This window comes from Melospiza melodia, chromosome 22 (genome assembly GCF_035770615.1).
Source record: "Melospiza melodia melodia isolate bMelMel2 chromosome 22, bMelMel2.pri, whole genome shotgun sequence".
NCBI lineage: Eukaryota > Metazoa > Chordata > Aves > Passeriformes > Passerellidae > Melospiza > Melospiza melodia.
In genome coordinates this window covers 11,140,202-11,160,630 of record NC_086215.1, presented here as the reverse complement: position 1 = coordinate 11,160,630, position 20,429 = coordinate 11,140,202, and the positions used below count along the sequence as shown (strand labels likewise).

At 45.9% G+C, this 20,429-nt stretch overlaps 1 protein-coding gene across 1 annotated transcript; it reads right to left on the bottom strand.

Moving 5' to 3' along the window:
• Positions 1 to 179: 179 nt before the first annotated feature.
• LOC134428112 (uncharacterized) lies at positions 180 to 18,740 on the bottom strand. Its single transcript, XM_063174507.1, has 13 exons — positions 18,564 to 18,740; positions 17,880 to 17,949; positions 16,850 to 17,448; positions 15,597 to 15,695; positions 13,598 to 13,726; positions 12,596 to 13,263; positions 12,174 to 12,265; positions 11,444 to 12,093; positions 10,910 to 11,009; positions 6,905 to 7,071; positions 1,295 to 1,392; positions 836 to 946; positions 180 to 561 (listed from the first exon to the last, which is right to left on the bottom strand). The coding sequence occupies exons 1-13, from the start codon at positions 18,622 to 18,624 to the stop codon at positions 445 to 447; spliced, it is 2,961 nt and encodes a 986-aa protein (XP_063030577.1). The 5' UTR covers positions 18,625 to 18,740; the 3' UTR covers positions 180 to 444.
• Between the last annotated feature and the right edge of the window lie 1,689 nt (positions 18,741 to 20,429).

The following is a 20,429-nucleotide window of genomic DNA, read 5'->3' as shown; positions in this document are numbered from 1 at the left end:
TATTTCAATTCCTTACTTTCACAGCCAAGTCCTCCACAGAGATTGAATCTTTTCAAACCAGAATGCTGCTCATTTTTATGTGGTACTGAAAGTTTTACCTGTGCAAAGGTGCCTTTGTGGTAATTGCATCCATAAGACTCTGGAAGCAATTCTCAAGTCTTTATGCCACTTTAAATGAACTTTAAAAATGCACATACAATATTCTAATTTATATCAACAGTATGATAGTACAGCAAAATGAAGAAAATTATACTTTTCACACAAGTTTCAGAGGGGTTTCTACTTTTTTAAAAGAGCAAGATCTCCCACAACATTGGAAAGCTGCTAATACTGTAGTTTGGGCATAAATCAGAGTTTAAAACACTATATAGCAATTACTTTAGTGCCCCAAAATATTAATATAATCAAACCACAGACCAAATCCTTGGAGTGCCTCACTGTATCCTACCTCCTGTAGCTGCCAGCAGTAAGGCCACCTTCCAGCCAGTGTGCCCTCTGTGTCTGCTCTGCGTGGTCAGGTCTTGTCACAGGAGGATCACTGCCTTTGGAATTCCTGCTGGCCTGCACACACACACAAAAAAGATGGCACACGTCTTTTTTGAAAAGCAAAACATTTAAACCTTTTTTCCTCATTTTCTTTGGAGAGCTTCTGGTTGTAGATAATGCTTTTCCTATGCCAACAATTCCTGAAGAGCTGATTAATTAATGGGCTGGGAGAAAACTCTGTGGATATGTGGTAAGGTGCTACAGCAGCTCACAAATTGCTGTGCTTAGAACTGCTCTCATGAGAGCTGGGGCCTGGAGGTCTAACCCAGGGTCTGAGATCATAACTTACCTCAGAACTGAGCTGCAGCAGGCCCCTCAGAAACCTGTGGCTTTCCTCAACCTCTTGCTTTGCCTTCTCCCTCAGCACCAGAAGCCGATGTTTGCGCTGCTGCTGCTGGAGCTGCGTTAGGAAGTGACACATTACAAATGGTATCTTCAATCAGGTGACACAACACCTGAGAGCTGGGGGGCAAAGGGCAGGACAGGAGCTGCACAGCCAGGTCCTACTGCCCTGGGCAAGTGCAGCAACCTCCTCTTACCCACAAGAGCTACACTGAGGTCTCCAAACAGCAAACAAGGGCTGGCACCTCACCTTTATAGTCCATAGGGTTTATAAACCTGACTCAGAGCAGCTGATGCCAACTGATTATGGCCCAAGCACACCTGACTCTGGGGATGGGGAGCACCTTTTCCCCTGGGACAGCAGAACTGGAATTCCCTATGCTCATTACACAGGTTTCCCACTGACCTTCAGTTTGTGAGCCAGTAGTAAGGAGGTTTGACTCAAAATGTCCAGGTGTCTCCTGTGTTTGTCCTCCACCTCTATGTCACCAAAATCTCCCTCACCTGCAGAAGTTTAGGGGATCATCACAAGGGGAATGTGTACATTGTTCCAACTACATTTTCCTTTTGAATCCTCCCTGGGCCTATTTTTGGAAGCCTCCCAAATCTGACATCTGCCTTTATTACTGAAATAACTTTGCATACATTTACCTCTTCCACCATAACTGTAGAAAGAAAATGTCAGTACATACATCCTGTCAAGAAATGTGTGAGCATAAAGTTCTGCAAGTATTGAGAACTGTCAGGACTTAAGGAGAGAGGAATAAGGAACAATTCCTGTTCTAAGCCTGAATTTCAGTGTGGGTTATTGTCCCTCTTGGTCCTGCTGCTCCCTTGCTGCACCAACAGGATCAGAGTCACTGGGTACAAAAGAAAAACTTCCCAACCTTGTGACAAGGTTTCCCTGGTGAGAAAAGGTCACTTTGGGAACTCAAGCAGCATCCTGCATGTCCCCTCCATCTGCATTGGGATGGGCAGGCTGCTTCCTCTCTCTTTTGTCACAGGGAGACACAAACCCCTGGAAAAAATCTTTCATTTTAAAGTGGGGAAGTTTCCCCTCTTGCTTCACGTACACCTTTTTCACTGCCACTTCCTCACTGCACCTCCCCTGCCTGTGTGTGACAGTGCAGCTGATATTTTGTTTACCAGTGAAATGTTCTTGGCTGCTTGAGCTTCTCAGATGAATTGCTCAGCTTATGCAAACAGGTTGTGTGTTTATTCTGTGCTGTGCCACTGCCACAGCAACCAGAGTCATAAAAGAATGGAAGTGTGGGTCATAAATAGAAATAGGTTTGATTTGGAAACTTGAGATAAAATCTCTGTCTCTATCCGGGTCACCTGAATCCAAATTTCCCCATGGTGCAGGATAAGCCCATGACATGCAGAGTTTGTTTTTGCTTTACAGACTGAAGGGTCTGTAACACACAAGGAGCAGAGATGTGGGCTTGTTTACATGCCAGGATGGGCTTTGTGTTTATGTGGGTGTGAGTGAAATGAAATATTAAATCTTTGAGCCTGGTGCAGATTTTCTATTAGAATGCTGCTCTGTTTTTATAAACAGCTTGATTGCAGATTTCACTTTCCTCCTACAGTGGAGGAGGAGGCTTCTCCTATGAAGCTTCTCTTGACATCCTCCTTTTCAGTGTCGACACACTGGATGGAAATCTCATCCTTTCCTCTGGTAATGGGCCTTCCCCGGTTTTGGAGGGTGGTTTGGAAAGGCAAAATCATGCTAAATAATCTAGACATGCCAAATTAAGAGTTCATCTTTTTAGAAAGAATGTTCATTTTAGCCAGTCTTTCTAATTCTGGGGACTGAGTCAGACTCCTTAATGCTGATAGTTAACTAGAGATGATTTTGTGCAATGACCTATTTAGGAAAATGAAGTGGATGAAAAAGCTGAATTTTGTAGGGAAGTTTTATTCATGGTTTTGAGCAATGCAATAGAAAAAAAGACAAGTGAACAATTCTTCCGTGGGTCTGCAGACAGCACTTTCAAAAGCTCCTTCAATACTAACAACTAAGGTCATTCTAGAAGAAAAGTTACAAGCTATGCTTATTGATGCTATGTTGGCTGAGTAACTTTTAGTACTAATATCTGGGCCAGTCAGAAATATGATCATCTATTAGGATATAATTTAAAACCTGACAAATATTTTCAATTTGTGCCTCAAACTGAACAGTTCTCTTGTTATTCTGACCAAAGCCCAACCATGGTATTGACCTCAAAGTGATTAAAAAGTTTGCTCTGATCTCTTTTCCTTTCTTTTGAATGTAATTTTCCTAATTGTGGCTATTTCCAGATGCATTTCTTGTGTTGCAACATCCTGCATTAAAGAAAATACCATCTGGCTAAACTTCACGTCCTTTTAGGTGATGATGAATGGCATTTACTGCCTACCCAGATAGCTTCAATGTGCATACACTCAGCCTTGTGAAAAAAATGCTATTTATTAAATCACTTTCCGCTGCACCTGCAGAATCTCAGCACAGCCCTGTAGAATCTCCCTGACATATAATTAAAAAAGCCAGGCTAAAAGTCTCATTTTTCTAATCACTTGAAGCAAGGCAGAAGCATTTACTGCTGCTGTACTCAAGGACAGCTTTTTCTCTTTCTGCACATGTCAGCAATCAGAGCAACCCAGTTATTATAAAAAGACATAGCTGCAACTTTACTGTAAGCACGACTTTGTCTGCATTACTGCCTGGAGGTGTAGGAATATGGGGTGTAAAGTGTCCAGCTGTGGAGTGGAGCAGCAGATCCAGAAGGAATTTCTCCTTATCCCCCACTTGGGTAGTCCTTCCCCTCTCCAAATGTCCATGTTAGCTCAATTGCTTTATTATTACAGGGCAGGGGAAATAGCACCCAGACTTCAGCACTCTGTGCAGGAAAGCACCTGCAGTGATGACAGGTAAAAGGGGAGGAAGAAAAGAGGTTTGGTAAAATCTGATCACAGAGGGCCGTTTGGCCCTTCACAAGACCACAAGCAATCCCCAAGCAAAAGGCTCTCAATGTGAAGGCTCTGCCTGCTGCCTCAGGAAATCCACGGGCTGAGCTGCACTCTGGGGTACCTTGGAGAATCTGTATCTCCACAGCTGCTGGGTCAGGTCCTTCTCTCCTCTCTGAACATGTCTGGTATTCCACTTGGCACTGGAGAGTGGCTGCTTACCAAACAAGGGGATTAATGTGGCCTGTGCTGCTCCTGTGCTCTGCATATTTTGTATTTATGTCTAAATCCTCTGGTGTGGAGGGCTGGCCTGGGTTCAGCTTCCAGCCAGATGTTGCAGCACATGGCAGGGCCTCTCCCTGCTGCTGCCCCTTGTCACAAGGAGCTGCAGGGCAGCTCTTGGCTCAGGATAGCAACAGAGCTCAGCCTGAACACAGACCTAACCAGAATCCTGAATTTCTGTGGAATGCTCTTTGTGCTCCTCATCAGTTTTGTAAACTCTCTCAGTCAGTGACAACATCATTGCAGACAGCTCCAGAGATGCTGAAGGCAGGGCTGGAGCTCCCTGGAGCTTAGGGAATGACAAAACACAGCCAGGATTTGGGAGGGAACACAAAGAGCTGCCTCAGCTCAACACTCTCCATCAAAACACAGTTAGCTGAAGCCAGGCTGATACATTTCTGTGCTTATTCCGCTTATTTCATAATTTCTCCCTCTTCCAGAAGCAAGAAGGCAGCTCCCTCTAGTGATACAAGAAAATATGTCAATCAGCAGTTTAGGGGAAAGATGATACATATAAATACATTTTCCTTGTAGTTCAGGTTAAAATTCTGCATTTCAAGAACAATGGAAAACATTCCATTTGCTTTCCTGGTGCAAACGATTTTAAAGCACCAGCCTTGATTAATCTTCAACATGTAGAAAATACTTTATAAACAATTCATTTCAGCTTAAATGTTGATATCTCTCAGATACAAAAGAAAAGGAAACAAAAAGTCTGATCTGATGAAATGAGATTTCTGGCTCATTCAGTCCAATCCAGCTCAAAAGCCCTTCCCTAGACTGTAGGAAGGGGCATGGGCAAAATGTTGGGATTTTTTAAAATCATATAGTTGTCTTATTTAATAGAAATACAGAAATATGGGTACTATGAGCTGTATTCAGAGGACATGCTGGAGTAGCAAGGAAAGTACAGCTCATCTCCTCAGCTCCCTGTGGGACAGCCCTGGTGGCTGGGCAGGAATGACAGAAAGATTTTACATAGTAGTGCAAAATGCAAAGCCCTTCCTTATCAGCTCATTGCTTATACCAAGTTTTGTGCCTAAACTGATGAGAAATTCATGTAAGTGCAATGTGAAATACTTCCCAACATTACCTGTGGAGACAGTTTTTGCTCACCACAGCATGAGCTTATAGGATTTGCAATTCTGGGTTTTATACTGGCTGTGTTTAAAAAGAAATTTCAACAATTCAGGACAAGTTCACTGTCTTACCCCAGGCAGTAAGCAAATATCTTGTGAATATCATCTTGTCTCTGTTTTAAGGTGTTTGAAATGGAATTTGTTATTTTGCCAAGTGTGTTTACTACAGAAAATCTTTCTTTGGCACACCAGTGGGTGGCCAGGCGATGTGCGTGTCCCTCTGAAAGGTAAATATTGCATCTGGCAGCAGTTGTACAATTACACCTCATTGTGTTGCGTGTGCACGGTGACTCCTGTGTCCCATGAAAGGACAGAGCCACTGCTGGGTGATGCCTTGAGCAGACAATGCAGCCTTGAGTCTGAACGCCCCATCCCTGCTCTGGGGGGTGACAGAGCCACTTGTGACCCATATTTCAAACCCACTTTGTGCTGAGCACGACAGCTCTGTGCCTCCTGTGGCCATGGTGGCAGTGCTGCTCCCAGTCCAGCCCTGGGCTGGCAGCTCCTGCAAATGCTCAGGGAAGGGAAGGTTTCTCCTGGCACAGACACGAGGCAGCAGCTCCCATTGTTCCTGTGGTGAATAGTGGGTGGCTGGCCCTTGCAGAATTGGGGCCCTCAGTTATTAATAGTAAATAAATAGGTTGTCTTTCGCTTAGGAAAAAACACTTCAGACAACAGCCTTGCTGCCCAATCTCTAAGATGCCCTCCTGGTCCCTGGGGGGGAGAAGAAGCACAGTAAACAATGCTGGCTTCTCCACCACCCCAGAATCCAATATGATGTATAAAATGTTGTGAGGAAAACAATGAAGAATCCTTAATAAGAGCAAAGGCTTTTTGTAAGTACCCTCTTTGAGGAAAGGTTATCTGATCTTGTTCTTTTGTCTCGAAAAAGCCCTTAAAACAATGCACCATCTGCTCCTGTTTGGTGGGAGCAGGCAGAGATCTCCTCAGACAGAGCGGTCTGCACGCTACTGGTCGGCTTTTAACCCTTTCAGTCACAAACTTTCCCCGTTTCTGTGCAAACCTCTGCTCCATGCCCCGGGCACCCTGCAGCACATCCCTCCATTCCCCCTGCACCCTGCCCATGTCCTGTGCCTGTCCCTTGCTGTCCAAGCAGGACAATATCCCACACTGCTCGGACAGGGTAATTATTAAGAGTTAATTGTAAGGCTCCCAGAGACCTTCAGATGAAGCTGGAAATGTCTCTGAGCTAAATGGGGTTTGTTCCACCTGTAGCTGTGACTGTGAGCTGAATTCACACCTGTGGCAGCACAGCATGGAAAAAGCAAGGAGCTTCTATGCATTTTATGCAATTTTAATAATATTCCAATATCATCTCTTTGATTGTGCATGAGAGGACAACTTTTCATGCACCCCTTTTTCACCTTCAAAATCTGGAAGAGAACCATCTATTTGAAATTCGATTGTGCATGAGAGGACAACTTTTCATGCACCCCTTTTTCACCTTCAAAATCTGGAAGAGAACCATCTATTTGAAATTCCCCCTCACCCCAGAAGATTTTTCAGCCCTAGCCAGAACGATCATCAAGAATTCTGTTGCAATGAGGAACTGTTCATTCTATTGCCACAGCACAAGAAATACTCTGGGAGGGCACTGAGTGACCCTGTGGCAGATGCCACCTTACCCAAGTGCTGCTCAGTGCTCAGAGTGGCAGAGGGCCGGAAGCTCAGGCTGTCCCAGATGCTCAGGCTCTCTCCAGGAGATGGGCTGGCCATTTCCTCTTGGTTCTGAACTTTCAAAACAGTCTCACATCCACACTGATCCCTCCGTGCCGTGAGCTCTCCCTGCGGGCTGCATCAAGGTAACAACAACAATTACTATGGTTTTGAGATGTGTAGAAAGCAATCTTTTGAACTTAACAAAAAAAGGTTATTTCGTTTTAACAGAACTATTACATTTTGTCAAATGGAAACAAAAGGTTCCCTGAGAAGTCATACCTGGCAATGAACAAAATCTCCTGTCCGGTACCTGGATGCTGTCAGGAAAGCTAACACACTCATTTTTACCTACTCTAATTGCTGCTCTGAAAGAGCTGATATTTTTCAACCTGGTGGCAAATACAAACAACAACCTTGCAGTGTGGAAGCTTAATTTATGAGGGCTGCATTGTACAATCTGTGCCATTGTTGAGACTTGGTTGCACAATCCAGCTCTGAACCTTGGCAAAGAAATCTGTTTAGAAACACAAAGTCCTGAACTCTGTTCTAGTGTGTCTGGGACTTGTGCTGAGCATGGCTGTGGCCCAGCTAAAATCTGGGAGTGATACATTTACTTTAATATTTCAAAACATTGTCAGCACCAAGTCCTGCAGATGAAGACCTCAGCTAACTGATTTTACTTTGTTTTGGTCTGCAACTATCTGAGCTTAGCTAAAAAGATTAAGAAAGAAGGTGTGAAAATGGGCATTTATTGATCAAACCTCAGCTGAACCACATGCAGAGACACTGAGACACTGAAATGGTGACAGATGTTTTCTTTTTTATACAGAAAAATGAACGTGGAATTTTTTTTTATCAGCAATCAGCTTAGGGAAATCTTATTTCATTTTTCTCGTTAATAAGCTTTTCTTTGTTTTTCATGACCCAGAAACTGCTAAAACGATTAGTACAGCTTCCACTAACGTGTCTTGGATGTAGTCTTCAGAAAGTGGGAGCAAAGGTGCATGAGAGAGAAAAAACAGAGGAAACAGGGATTTCTTACAAAGCAGTTCTAATATTCATTGGTTAAATGTGCTGAGTTTTGTCTCTGCAATTGTGTTGGGATGGTTTTTTAGGCACTGTTCTCTTTGGCTCTTGGGAAATGTCTCCTGTGTTTGGGGAAACTGATGCCAAGGTTTGTGTCCTGGGAAGGGCACAAATGGAAAGTGGAAATCAATGCAGATTCTACACAAAACACTGGGTTTCCACAGGAGGGGCCAGCATTGCCTGCCCTCCAGACACAGCCAGCTCTGCATAACCCACCACAAGTCCCAGATGAGGCTCTTTGGGTTTGCACTGAACAGAAAGCACTGCTGAATCCACAGGAGGAGGCAGAGCTGTGATCCTACAGGTGACTCTCCAGCCACCACCCTCTGTCCCAGCCCCTGAATCCACCCAGAGCACTTTCAAATCCAAACTTACAACAAAAACAGGATGATTTTTTTGACTCTAGAGAGTGTAGCCACTTACAGAGGTAACAGAAACAAAATAAGATGGAATTGCCCACACATTTTCTGGCAGTTTGGAGAATTCCCATCAGTGATTCATTTGCATCAGCAACAAACCTCCACCAGCCTCCCCTGTGGACGGGGGAGCAGCCGGGCATGAAATGGGAACATTGCTTATGGAAACAGGCACCTGCAGGATTTCCTGCATGAGCACGAGCTGCTGTTTTCAGAGCTATAATTAAACATGTAAACAGCAAACTGTGCTCTTGAAACTGGCTGTGGAGAAGGTCATGCTCAAGAGCACTGGGTCTGGAGCGCTGCATGTTTTGTATTTGTGAATGAGGCCAGCACACAGTCAGTTTTAACAGGTGGCTTTGTTCAGATGCGCTATTGGAGAGAGAGGACTTGGGCTGCTGTAGCCAAGTGTGCACTCCTAACTCCTTAGCAGTGGAAGTCAGAGCACAGACCCAACTCAGCTGCTTTTACCAGCACATTTTCTAACCCAGCTCTGGCCACATCAATGAGAGCTCTGTAGAAACAGGTTTACAAGGCCAAGAACACAGCATGGACCCCTCCTGTTAGCACAGCCTGTGAAGTTTGTGTGCAAGTTAAGAGACAGGCTCCCTTCACTGCCTGCTGACACTCCCCACAGAGAGTTCATGCACTCAAAGTGCAAATGTTCCTGGAGAAAGAGAAATTACGGCCATGAAAAGTTCCTTAGTCACCTCCTTAGAGCACACTGGTGCTACTTTATCAGGAGACTTTCTGTCTGATTTGATCTGTAGTGAATCAGTTGACACCAGACCAACTTCAGGAATAACTTGATCATGAGAGCCTCACTCTGTGTGCCAAAGGACTCATCCACTTCTGCTTCCTGTGAGTGTGCAGACTTCAGGAGAGGTACAAAATCGGACTCTAGATTATACACAAATAAAAGCTGAGGGCAAAAGACTGGCTTTTACTCTGAGCCTTTGTATTAATTATGTACTTCACCAGTAGCTAAGGAAGGGTTAAGCATGGAGTGCTCTTTCCTTTAGGTTGTTCCCTCACTGTCACTACTGCTGCATCACAGGGAGCCCTCAGCCCAGGAGATGAGTCTGGAGTCCTTCACAATACAGCCACACTTTCCACTTCTAATCTCTAAACACAGCGATATTTTATCTGCAAGTAGCTCTCCTCATCTTTTGAAGCAGCACTTGCAAGAGGGGTGTGATTTATTGTCTGAGAGGTTTTATTGGTGTTTTTCTCGGTGATGCTCCGAGGACTTTTTGATTCTGGCTGCTTTGCTTTCTCAGTAATTGCATTGTTCAGCAGATCACCACAATCTGTCTTATTTCTCCTTGGTTTGATGCGTGTCCCTCCAGCTGGGGGCTGTTCCCAGTGGGCCATGGGGGTCCTGCACCCACCATCATTCCTGGGAGTTTGGGTGGTGTCAGGGCAAGAGTGATGGAGCCCATGGCTGCCGGGCTGTGCTCCCCAAGGTGCAGCACAGACACAGCTCTGAGCGTCTCCACTGCACACTCGGAGTGCCTGCTGCTTATGTTTTATACATTTGCCATCTTCTGTGACAGAACAGCTCCATAATCCTTGCAACCAATCTCTCGGAGCAGAGATCAGCCCAACCTTTGCGAGTGTGCCGGTGAGAAGGGGCTGTGTGTGAGCAGGTGCTGCTCCGCACGCACACAACCTACAGAGCTGCACCGTTGGGGATCTTTCATTCGCTTTTTTAGCAAAACGAGTGAAAACAATCACTAGAAATTAAATTTTTAATTAATCCCCGCCCGAAGGAGGCCGGGGCAGCTTTACCAGGGACTCGCTCCGTCCCGCTCTGCGCCCGCGGCTGCGGCGCCCTCCGGTGGCGAGAGAGCGTCATGGCAGCGCGGCCGGGATCCACCGGGCCCGGGATCCACCGGGGCCATTTGGGATCTACCGGAGCCACCCGGGATCCACCGACCGGAGCCACCCGGGATCCACCGGAGCCATTTGGGATCTACCGGAGCCACCCGGGATCCACCGGAGCCATTTGGGATCTACCAGAGCCACCCGGGATCCACCGACCAGAGCCACCCGGGATTCATGGACCAGACCCAGGGATCCACGGCTCCTGGGAGATCCAGCAAGCCCGGGGATCCACCAGCCCCGGGAACTCACCATTCCCACTATTTATTTTAAGTCTGTGTAGCCCATTCAGCAGAGGATAATACACCCAGCTTTGTTATCCTCAGATTTCCAGCTACATAGGGTCAGGTTTATATTTCCTTTCCTACTTCTGGAAAAGCCCGGGCAACAGAAGGGGAAGTGATGTGTCCAAAATCAGTGAAGCCACAGATAAAATTATGAAATGTCATTTCACAGATACAATAGAGGAAAGTGAAGTCTAGAAGACCACTGCCCTGAGTCTGGCTCCATGCTGAATTGGTGCTCCTTATTTTATATACATGCAAGGCACATTAAGCAGAGAATAAAATATCCGGCTTTGTTTACCTTCTAGTGAGGAATCTGTGAGCTGGAGAGGTTGGGCTGGTTATTGGCTTTTCATGCCATAGACTTATGTCCACCTTGGAGCCCTTATTCACAGGGAAACCTTTTAAAAAGACAAATGAAGACATTTAATAAATATGCTCTTCATAGAAATTATATGGCTCAAGCTTTGGCATCTATTCACTGCCTACTTATGTGTGAGCACTTCACTCAATACAGCTCTTCTTATCCACAGGTTTTAACTACATGGGCTTAGGTTTATAATTCTTTTACTTCTGGGAAAGCCTAGGCACCAGAAAGTGACATGCCCAAAATTGGTGGCAAAGGCACAGATAAAATTATGAGATGTAGTTTTACAGGTGCAAGGAGAGGGGAGAAAAGTAAAACCTAGCAGAGCCACTGCTCAGGGATTTTCCAAGGCACAACATTTCCAATAAATAGCCAAGGGGAGATGAAGTTTAACCCCTGCTTGTACCTTTGAAAGACCTGGGCAGTGGCACCTGAGAATCCCTGCTGATTCATGTGGAAAGGATTTACCTTGCAAGGTGTTGCTCAGCTCTCCTGCAGAGCTGAGGTGACTCCGTCCTGCACTGGGAGCGATCCAGGGCAATTCCTCCCTCTCAGCATTCCCACCAGGCAGAGGAGCTGGCATTTCCCCCTGTGTGCCCAGCAGGCCAGTCCTGCCCAGCCCATGGCATTCCCTGTGGGATGTCACACAAAGCACTTCAGGATCTCTGTCCAGAGGCATTGCTGCAGTCATTGTCCTCTCTTGCCTGTCCCTGGAAGCCTCAGGTTCTGGGGCAGAGGGAGGATCACTGTGCAGGCCCAGAGCTCTCTCTGCCCGTTGTTTGTCAGCAGAGGCTTTAGCCCAGCTGGCTGCACTCAGCCTCTTCCTTGCCACGTCAATCTTTTCTGCAAGTTCCCTGGACAGACTGTGAATGGCCCTCACTTGATCCTGCTTGCTTCTCTGTGGAGAAAGCCCAAAAGATGAGTCTTTGGAGGAAGGTTTTGCATCTTTCTGAGGAACAGAAAAGCTCAGATGAGGTGAATGCAGAGCTGGGGGAGAGCAGTCCCTCAAGTCTTCACATTTCAGAGGACTGAGAAACCAGCATTCAGATTCCAGTGGTGCTGCAGGACCTGATACTTCTCCTTTTTTAGGTGATTGAGCTGTTTCTAGGAGTTGATTCCTGTTAAAAAAGCAAGAGAGAGATGTCTGCAGTGTGAGCTGAGGAAGTGGTTTTCTAGGATGCCTTTTATGTCTGAGTACCTGCCTCTGTGATCTTCTGGCAACAGAGGAGAGGATGTTTCATCCACCCAGGCCATGAAACTCCTTTCCAGTTCTCCCCCACTGCTTTGCCTCTGAAAGAGAAGAGCCCAGCAGTGTAAGCACTCAATAGTTGGCAACAGAAGGGCAATGTTTGGCTTTTATTCCACCTAATAATTTGCTCATGTAACACAGCAAACCTGTTCTTTTAGCTCAGGCACTGGAGATTTCCAGGATTTTGGCCTGAAGTCGAGGGTTCCAGCCCTACCCATGAGCCCAGCAGTTTATGCCATAATTATAAGATAATTGCTCTGCTTTTCTAGATAAAACTTCTTCTCTCAAAGCATTTGCATGAAGTGTTTCATGTCCTACACATGCTGCACTGAGATTGGAAGGGTTTCAATCGGCCACTCCTCAGGACTTACTTGCTCCAGTTCACTCTGAGGATTTCCTTTGGCAGAACCCATTTTCCCAAGGGGTTTGTGCATCTCATCAGGACACGATTTCCTCCCAATAGCTTCTTTTTGTCTCCTGTACAATTCTTGCAACCTCTTCTTTTTCATCTCCTCAGCCTGTGCCCGAGCCTTTTTCTCTTTGAGGAGTTTTCTCTTTCTCTCTGCCTTTTTCTGATACATAAATTCCCGAACGCTTTCAGGGCTGTAAGGGTGAGGTTTTTTAAGGTTTGCCCTCGTCTTTGAAGGTTGGTCAAGGTTTTCTTTCTCAGACTCTTTCTGTCTCTGAGGAGATGCACTGTTTCCTCTGCTGCAGCTTCCTGAGGCGCTGGGCTTGGCTCCATCTTTCCTTAATGAAAGTCCAGGGGGAGGAGAATGGATCCCTTGGGGTTGGTGTTTCACAGCCTCTCTGGGAACTCTGATGTGTCTGTGCTCCTCACAGGACTGCCCTTGCAAGGGCAGGTTCCTGAGGGCTTGGTTTGTGCCCTCTGTGGGGGCATTGCTGCCCTTTCCAGCCTTGCTGGGAGCCACCACAGCACTTTGGGCCCCAGGGCTCCTCCCCACAGCTTCATTTCCCTCTACTCTGGAGCTGTTTTCCATCACTGGCATTGCCCCAAATCCTCCACCTCCTTCCAAAGGTTCTGTGGGAAAGATTTGGAAACAACAGTGATGTAATTATTTCACAGAGTAACAATTCCTGTATCTATAGAGTGCATCTCCCTGCCTGCTTCCTACCACAGCTCTGAGGATTATTTGCGTTGTCTGTTGTAAAATCTGTGATATTCAAGGGAGAAGATAAACCTGTAAAGGTGAAATTTGAAATTTTGTTATTGCAAGAGCCATCAATGAAAGGTGCTCAGAAGGGCCTGGAAAGATTTGTTTAGATTAGGTTTCATTTGTTTCAATTAGGTTTGATAAGCCTTTTTTGGGAGGGGGTGTGCCAAAACAGCCAGTGCTGTAGAAGGACAGCTGTACCAAAGGTCTTTGCTGTGCTCTGCCCTCCAGTTCTGCTCCTCAGATGTGGAAGGGGAGGGGCTGGACCCAGCAGCCTTCTGGCCAACTTCTGACCTTCTCTCCATGCTGTAACTCCAGGTAGATTCACACCTGAAACAGAGAGTTTGCATTTAGTTATTAAAGCCCCACGTGTTCTTTGAAAGACTATTTTAACTCTCTTATTCAAATCTAGTTCATGGTGATTTCCAGGAATCACACTCAAGGTGTGAGGAGATAAAAAAAGTTTCAGTCAGAGCAGGTTCAAAATAAAAAACTTGGTGCTACTTTGATAACAAAAAGTTTTTAAAGCACCCAGACTTTGGAGGCTGCCAGGGTCATGAATCAGATGAGTTCAGGATGGTAAAATGTGAAGGTTCAGTGCTTTCCTAAAGCTTTACCATCAGCAAATATATCATTTAACACTTGAAATGTATTCACACAGTTCTTACAAGTTTTGCTCAGAAACCACTGACACCCAGAGGCCTCCAGAACACTGAGAAAAGGTCAGCACTTCCTGGGTACCAGCACATTTGAGAACTGAAGGGAAGGGGATAACAAAATTATTATTTTCCTTCCTTTGAAGTGATTACTTCAAACTCACCAGAGGAAACTAATTCATTTTTAAACTGGTGAGAATCAGCAGGATGTGGTGTGGAAGAATCAATGGAGGATACAGGATGAGGGACAATGTCTAATGCAGAAATAAACTGTGCAGAATGCAGCACAAACAAATTACTCTTGCTTAATAGGTGGTGTCACATAATAGACAACATTTATCACTGTTTTACTTCATAATTTCAGATTGCATTCACAGCATGCCAATACTGGCACAATTATGTATTTATTGCAGACACTTCTCCAGCACAAGGTGGCTGAACAGGTATTAGTTGGGTTTTGCATGGAAATTCTACCCTCCCAAATCTCCCCCAATTAAAATACACAAGTTTTGTGGATCTAACAATCTTTGCCTCACCCTGTTGTTTATTTCAATTAAACCTTCTTTTTATCTGTATTGTGTTCATTAACTACAGCAACTATGATGCTAAAGTTCATGAGCAGCCCACATTCCTGATGAGAACAGTTGATAGAAGAAACTCTTTTGATTTAAATATTCTCCTGGGTCTTTTCCCTACCTATGAACAGATGAATATTTTATAGCTGTGGTGACTTAATTTTTTGTTAACTACAGCAAATTTATAATTCATCAAATTCCTGAGTACTCTGGCTCTGACCCCTGCCCCTCATTCATCTCTTTGTAGCCCTGCCTTGGCTCTTTCAGTGACAGAAACTAATAGCCAATAAAGACACCATGACACTGGCAGTTACAATGATGAATGCTTCACGTGGCATGCTCCTATTATGACCCACTCTCAGAGGAAGAGCAAGCCATTTTTCAAACAATCCATTAAAACAAAAAAAAAAAAAGGAGGGAGAAGGAAATTATTACATATTTCATGCATTTTAAATCATACTTAGGAACTACAGCACACTATGCTGATAATTCTATCTGGTTTAGAGAGTTTGGATTTTTTTATTTCTGCTTCACACAAGTGACTTGGGAACTTGGCTGGTGTCAAGTACAACCCACAGCACTTCCACTTCTTCCCCACAACATTTGAATGCAGCCATTTCTATGCAAAACTATAGCATTAAATGGGTAAAATGACACCAGGAGCTCCAACCTGACCTTAGAAATACCTGTCAATAAAAGTGAGAACCAGCAACTGAGACTTGGATAATTCATCTGACTTTTCACTGCCTGCATTCAGTCCCTGCTTGGCAGGCCAGGAAATCCCTGCCTTTGGTGCCATCCTTAATTCCTTAGGGAAACAGAACTGAATAGGTGACAGCACTTCCCACTGAGGATGTGTGACTTATTTTTCATTTCTGATGAATTTTAATCCTGGCAGGTGTGGAATTCAACTGCTGCAGGCAGTTCTGTCCATCAGTCCTTGTGATTTCTCATGGTTTTCAGCCTTACCTTTCCCTGCCACTGCTCTCTCCAGAACACAGGACCTGGCTGAAAGCTGCCTCTGGTGTTCTCTTTGAATTCTCCATGCTGAGCTTCTCTCTCTTTGGTCTTTAATAGGAGATGAAAATAAAACACAGAAAATAATTAGTGTAGCTAAAATCAAACTTGCTGAACCCAACAATCTAATCCCAGCTCCATTTCCTTGGAATGCAAAACCAGGAGTCTTTTAATTGAAACTGATCACCAAATATGCAGCACTCCTCAGTCTGTGTGTGTCCCACAAGTGGAACAGTTTGTCTGGCAGTTCAAAACATAAAATGGTCTGGGTTAGAAACAAACTGAACAATCCTTCCCTTGGGAATGTCCCAGGAAGGCTCAGCCTGCACTGTGGCTCTGCTCCTGGCTTTAGGAGGGGTAACATCAGGCACTGGTGACAGAAAGGGCTCCTGATGCAGCTGGGGAGGGACAGGGGCAGCCACAGACCTGAGGGCAGCACCACAGCATCCCTGCAAAAGGGGGCAGGGAGCAAATCCAAGGGAAACAGCCCTGGAAGCTGGCAGGGCGTGCCAGGGATGCCCAGTGAATTAACACTAATGCTCTTACAGCAATGAGATTTATGAGGGGAAGCTTTGCCCAGCTCCTCCCGTGCTGTGTTCCTCAGTAATCCCCCTTGGCTGGGGCTGCCCCAGGCACTCCTGACCCCAACCTTGCTCCCAGCAGTCCCAGATCCTGAACCACACTAAACTGAACTGACACCTCTACATGGATGGTTCTTCAGCCCCAAATTTAGCAGCAAAGCAGGATAAGAAGGTCTAATAATATTTGCTTTCAGATCCACACTAGTTCCACTGAATGAACTGTTAAATCCCCTGTAATGCCTCTGAACTACACAATTCCTGATTTAAATACCTGTGTGCCTCTCCTCACTACTGTGCTGCCTCCTGTTCCATGTTTTATATGTGGCAAAAGGAAGGATGTGGGAGGAAAGGGAGATTTGCAGCAAATTCTTTACTACTTTGAGGAAATTTATGAATTTGTGTGTGCTGGGGAGCAAATCCAGTGGACTCCGTGAGCAGGGTGGGATGTACAGCACAGGGAAGTTTGGACCTGCAGAAATGAATGGATTTATCACAAGAACATGGGTGATGTCCCCCAGATCCAGGAAGGGGTGGAATCTCTGCTAAGTTATTCAGCTGTGCCAATGCACTGCTAGGGAATACCCAGTTCCAGCCTTTCTCCAGAGATTCCAGACCACCACTGACCTCTGTGAGCTGGAGCAGGAGGAGCAGAGGCCACTCTGCAAACCTTTCTTTTCAGGGCTCTCTTTGGCAGGGGGTCTTTAGCAAAAATCAGGTGCTCCTCCTCCCAGGGTGCTGCTTGCTGCTTTCTCTTCTGCTCCCGGATCCTCTTCTTGAGTTGCTCTAACTTATTTTGGGGTGATTTCCCCCACAGCCCTTCCAGCCTCTGATCTCTGGCCTTGCTGGCCGCTGCCAGGAGGGATGTGGGAAGCAGGAGAGCCATGGGCACAGGAGTGCTGCTGCCACATGGGACAGAGCAGGGGCTGCTCCCTGCAGGGCAGCAAGGTGGGCCGTGCAGGCAGCAGGGAGATTCCTCCTTCTGTGCTGGGAATCCTCTTGAACCTCCCAGCTCCCTGGAATTGTCCCTTCTTGGGCTGTCCAGGCTCTTTGCAGGTGCCCATGTCCCAGCTGAGCCTTTTCCACGCGCTGCCCAATTCCTGCAGCGTCCTGAGGCTGCCCTGGGGGACAGAGGGGACATTCTGGATGGACCAGAGGTCACAGCAGGGCTACCAGGCAAGCAGGTCTGTGAGTGAGCACGGGAGAGAACGGCAGAGCTTTTCTCTCTTTGGAAAAAGGGAAACAAGGGTCAGTATGTAGGGTTAAAAATGATTACATTGGTCAACACACTGACATGAGTGCCTGCTGAGTTTGTTCGTGTTCTGGTGTGACCTCAGCATCTCCACAGAATCAGCACTTTGCCAGGCGCCAGCAGTCTGGCAAATGAAGATAATGCTGGGGAGGTACAGTGCCAATTGTGACCTGATATGAGAAATTATGAGCAGAGAACTGATACCAGGCTCTGCCTTCCTCCACTGCCCTGTTGGTCACAGCTGGGGGAGCAATTGTTTGGTGACTCTTTTGTTCCTTTTTTTCCATAATAAACAGTATAAGGTGCTAAACTTTTTCTGGAGTTCTGTATCCCAAATTTTAAATCCCTTTATGTGTGCCTTCACCAGCTCACCCCGAGGTGCTGTACACTCAGGTTATTATTTACCTTTGGGCTGGAGCAATCTCATTGCTCTTTCTCTCACTCAAAGCTGTTTCATCTTTCTTCCTCTCACCATCTACAGCACATCAAAACTATGTCAATGTCAAAAAGTCAAAAATATTCCTTAACCATTAAATTCAAAGAGCAACTTTGACTGGGGACTATCCCCCCAAAAAACCCATAAATATTAAATAAATATTAAAGGCTGGCAGCTGAAATTGCTCCCAGCCAATAAACCACCTCAGAAACAAATATTTAACAGATGAAAAATAGCAAGTGAAGTCTGTTCTTGTCATTAATTTATAAGAACATTCTGGAACTGGGTGAAATTTCCTGCTTTTCCCTTCTCCCGCTTCATCTTTTAGAAACGATTTTAAACACATTATGTATTTCCTGCCAAAGTTAGCAAACAAAATGTTGCATTTACATCAGTTTATCTCTAGGGAAGGAACCCTCAGAGGAGAAGAACAGGGAGCTGTGGGTGTTGATGCTGCAGCTTTTGCCTGAGCTCTCCCCAGCAGGGTGTCACTTCCTGTGCATTGTGATATTTTGCTGGGAACACACAGAAAGCTGATGAAAATACACACTTGCCTCAATAAAGAGGATTTTTCACTATCTCCTGTCACCTTCCCTTCCCTCCAGCACCAAAGCAGCCCCATCCCAGCAGTTCCCCAGTAACTCAGAACTCACCAAAGCTCTTTCCGTGCCAAAGCTTTCTTCTGGCTGCCTGTGATTTGGCACAGCTCCACATTTGATGACAAAATTTGTTTTCAATCCTTTGTAGCTGTGAAAAAGCAGATTTTTCTTTTGAAGGGAGACATATGTTTTGGGTTTTTTCTGGAGACGCTTTCTGCTGGCATCCGCTGCTTCTCTGATTAGTTTTGCAGCTCCTAGTTACTGTGTAAATACTGGCTTGTCTGAGCTTGTTCCATGTGCTATTTCCTACAGTTGGAAAGAATGCTATTCACTGGGAAGATAAGAGGTGAAATCACCTCTCTCCTTTATTTACTCTTTATGTGTGTGCCTCAGATTTTTACTGATGTTTTTAAAAACAGCTTAAGCTGGAGGTGACCCCAGCCAAGAGCAACTTGAGGTGAAGCTTTTCCCCCTTTGTGGGCATCACTTATTTTAAGCATCACAAATTTTTAAGGGTAAGCATTTGAAATCTGGGCTGTGATCATTCAGGTTCTCCAGGTTTTGGGTTATCCGGAGGGAACAGTCTGATAAGCCAACAGCAGAGGGCAAACGCAGCCTGCACACACACGGGAGCTGCAGCATTCAGCGTTTGGAGCCTCCTGGGCCCAGTTTCTGCCGGGACAGCCCAGGGGAGGGGCAGGTGCCACCCTGGGCAAAGACAGCCTGGCCTGGGAAGCAGCAGCAAAACTCTCACGACAGCAACAATTCACTTTCCTTCTCGTTTTCATTCTTTTTATGGAGCATCTGATGGACTTCAGTAGGCTGTGATGTCCTGGAATGAGTCCTGACAGTGCATTTCTTATAACTCCTCAAAATTACCTCTGCAAAGCCATAAAACACATTTCTTCTTGCCCCACTTACTGCTGTTGTGGGTTGAATTTCAGTGAGTAGCCCAAGAAAAGGCTCTGTATCCTCTTCTCCCACCCCACTGCAGGGCAGAACCAACTGTGTGCTGTTCCATCAGCATTTTTGTTTCTATTGAATCTGACCCCTTTCTCTGGTTTATATCTCCAATTATTCATTCATTCTTTATAACTCTTTATAACTCTAGAAGGTAGATTTGCTTTAGCAGCAATGTCAGGATTGTGAGTGTTGGTCGTTCCTGGAAAGCACTCAGAGGGTGAGCTGAGACACTGGCACCACCTCCTTCCATGCCCACTGATCCCTGTGCTCTCTGAGAATTCCTCCTGAAGAAACAGACCCAGCCTAATCTAATAAATGTCTCTGCTCAGAGCCTCTGCTCAGACATCCCAGAATTTCAGCTTTTCAAGCCTAACCAAACAAGGAATTCCAGGCTGGAGTCACAAAGTTCCCTTTTCAAGCTGTTCCAAGCCAGTGTTCTGGGCTGATTAGAGGTTTCAGTGCCGGGAATGCAGAGCCTGCCCAGGAGGAGCCACAGCTATTCTGGGTGCACGAGTGATAAGAGCCCTAATTGCAGGCTCAGGGCTCAGGGGTGGAACCTCCAGGAGGGGACAGAACACAATGTGCAGCCTCAGCAGTGGGAGGACAACGCTCAGGGAAGGTTTGGGAAGATGGGGAGCTGTGAGAGCTGCCAGGAAAGCCCAGGGCTGGTGGGAGAGCCAAGTGGAGCAGGAATGTGTGTGCTGTGACAGGCAGAGCTCTCTGCAGGCAGTGATTCTGGGTCCCTCAGGTCGGACTGGTGCCTATTTTGGCTCTGTATTTTTTCAGCAAGCTGTTGGAGCTGACAAGAGCCAGGAGAGTGACAGATTGCCACGCTGTTATGCTGCACATCTTGGAGTGTTAGACCACAAATCTGCTGAGAGATGAAGTGAAACCTATCACTGGGCCAAATCCCACTTCTGCAGAGTGTGAAACTCCCAAGTGAGGGAGCTGAGGGTG

What these genes read in the sequence shown, in the direction of transcription:
- LOC134428112 (XM_063174507.1), bottom strand. Translation starts at nt 18,624, where the DNA reads ATGTGGAGCTGTGCCAAATCACAGGCAGCCAGAAGAAAGCTTTGGCAC. An exon ending in TCCTGCTCCAGCTCACAGAG is followed by an intron (nt 15,696 to 16,849) that starts GTCAGTGGTGGT and finishes CTCCTATTAAAG; the next exon opens with ACCAAAGAGAGAGAAGCTCA. An exon ending in GAGCACAGCAAAGACCTTTG is followed by an intron (nt 13,264 to 13,597) that starts GTACAGCTGTCC and finishes TCTTTCCCACAG; the next exon opens with AACCTTTGGAAGGAGGTGGA.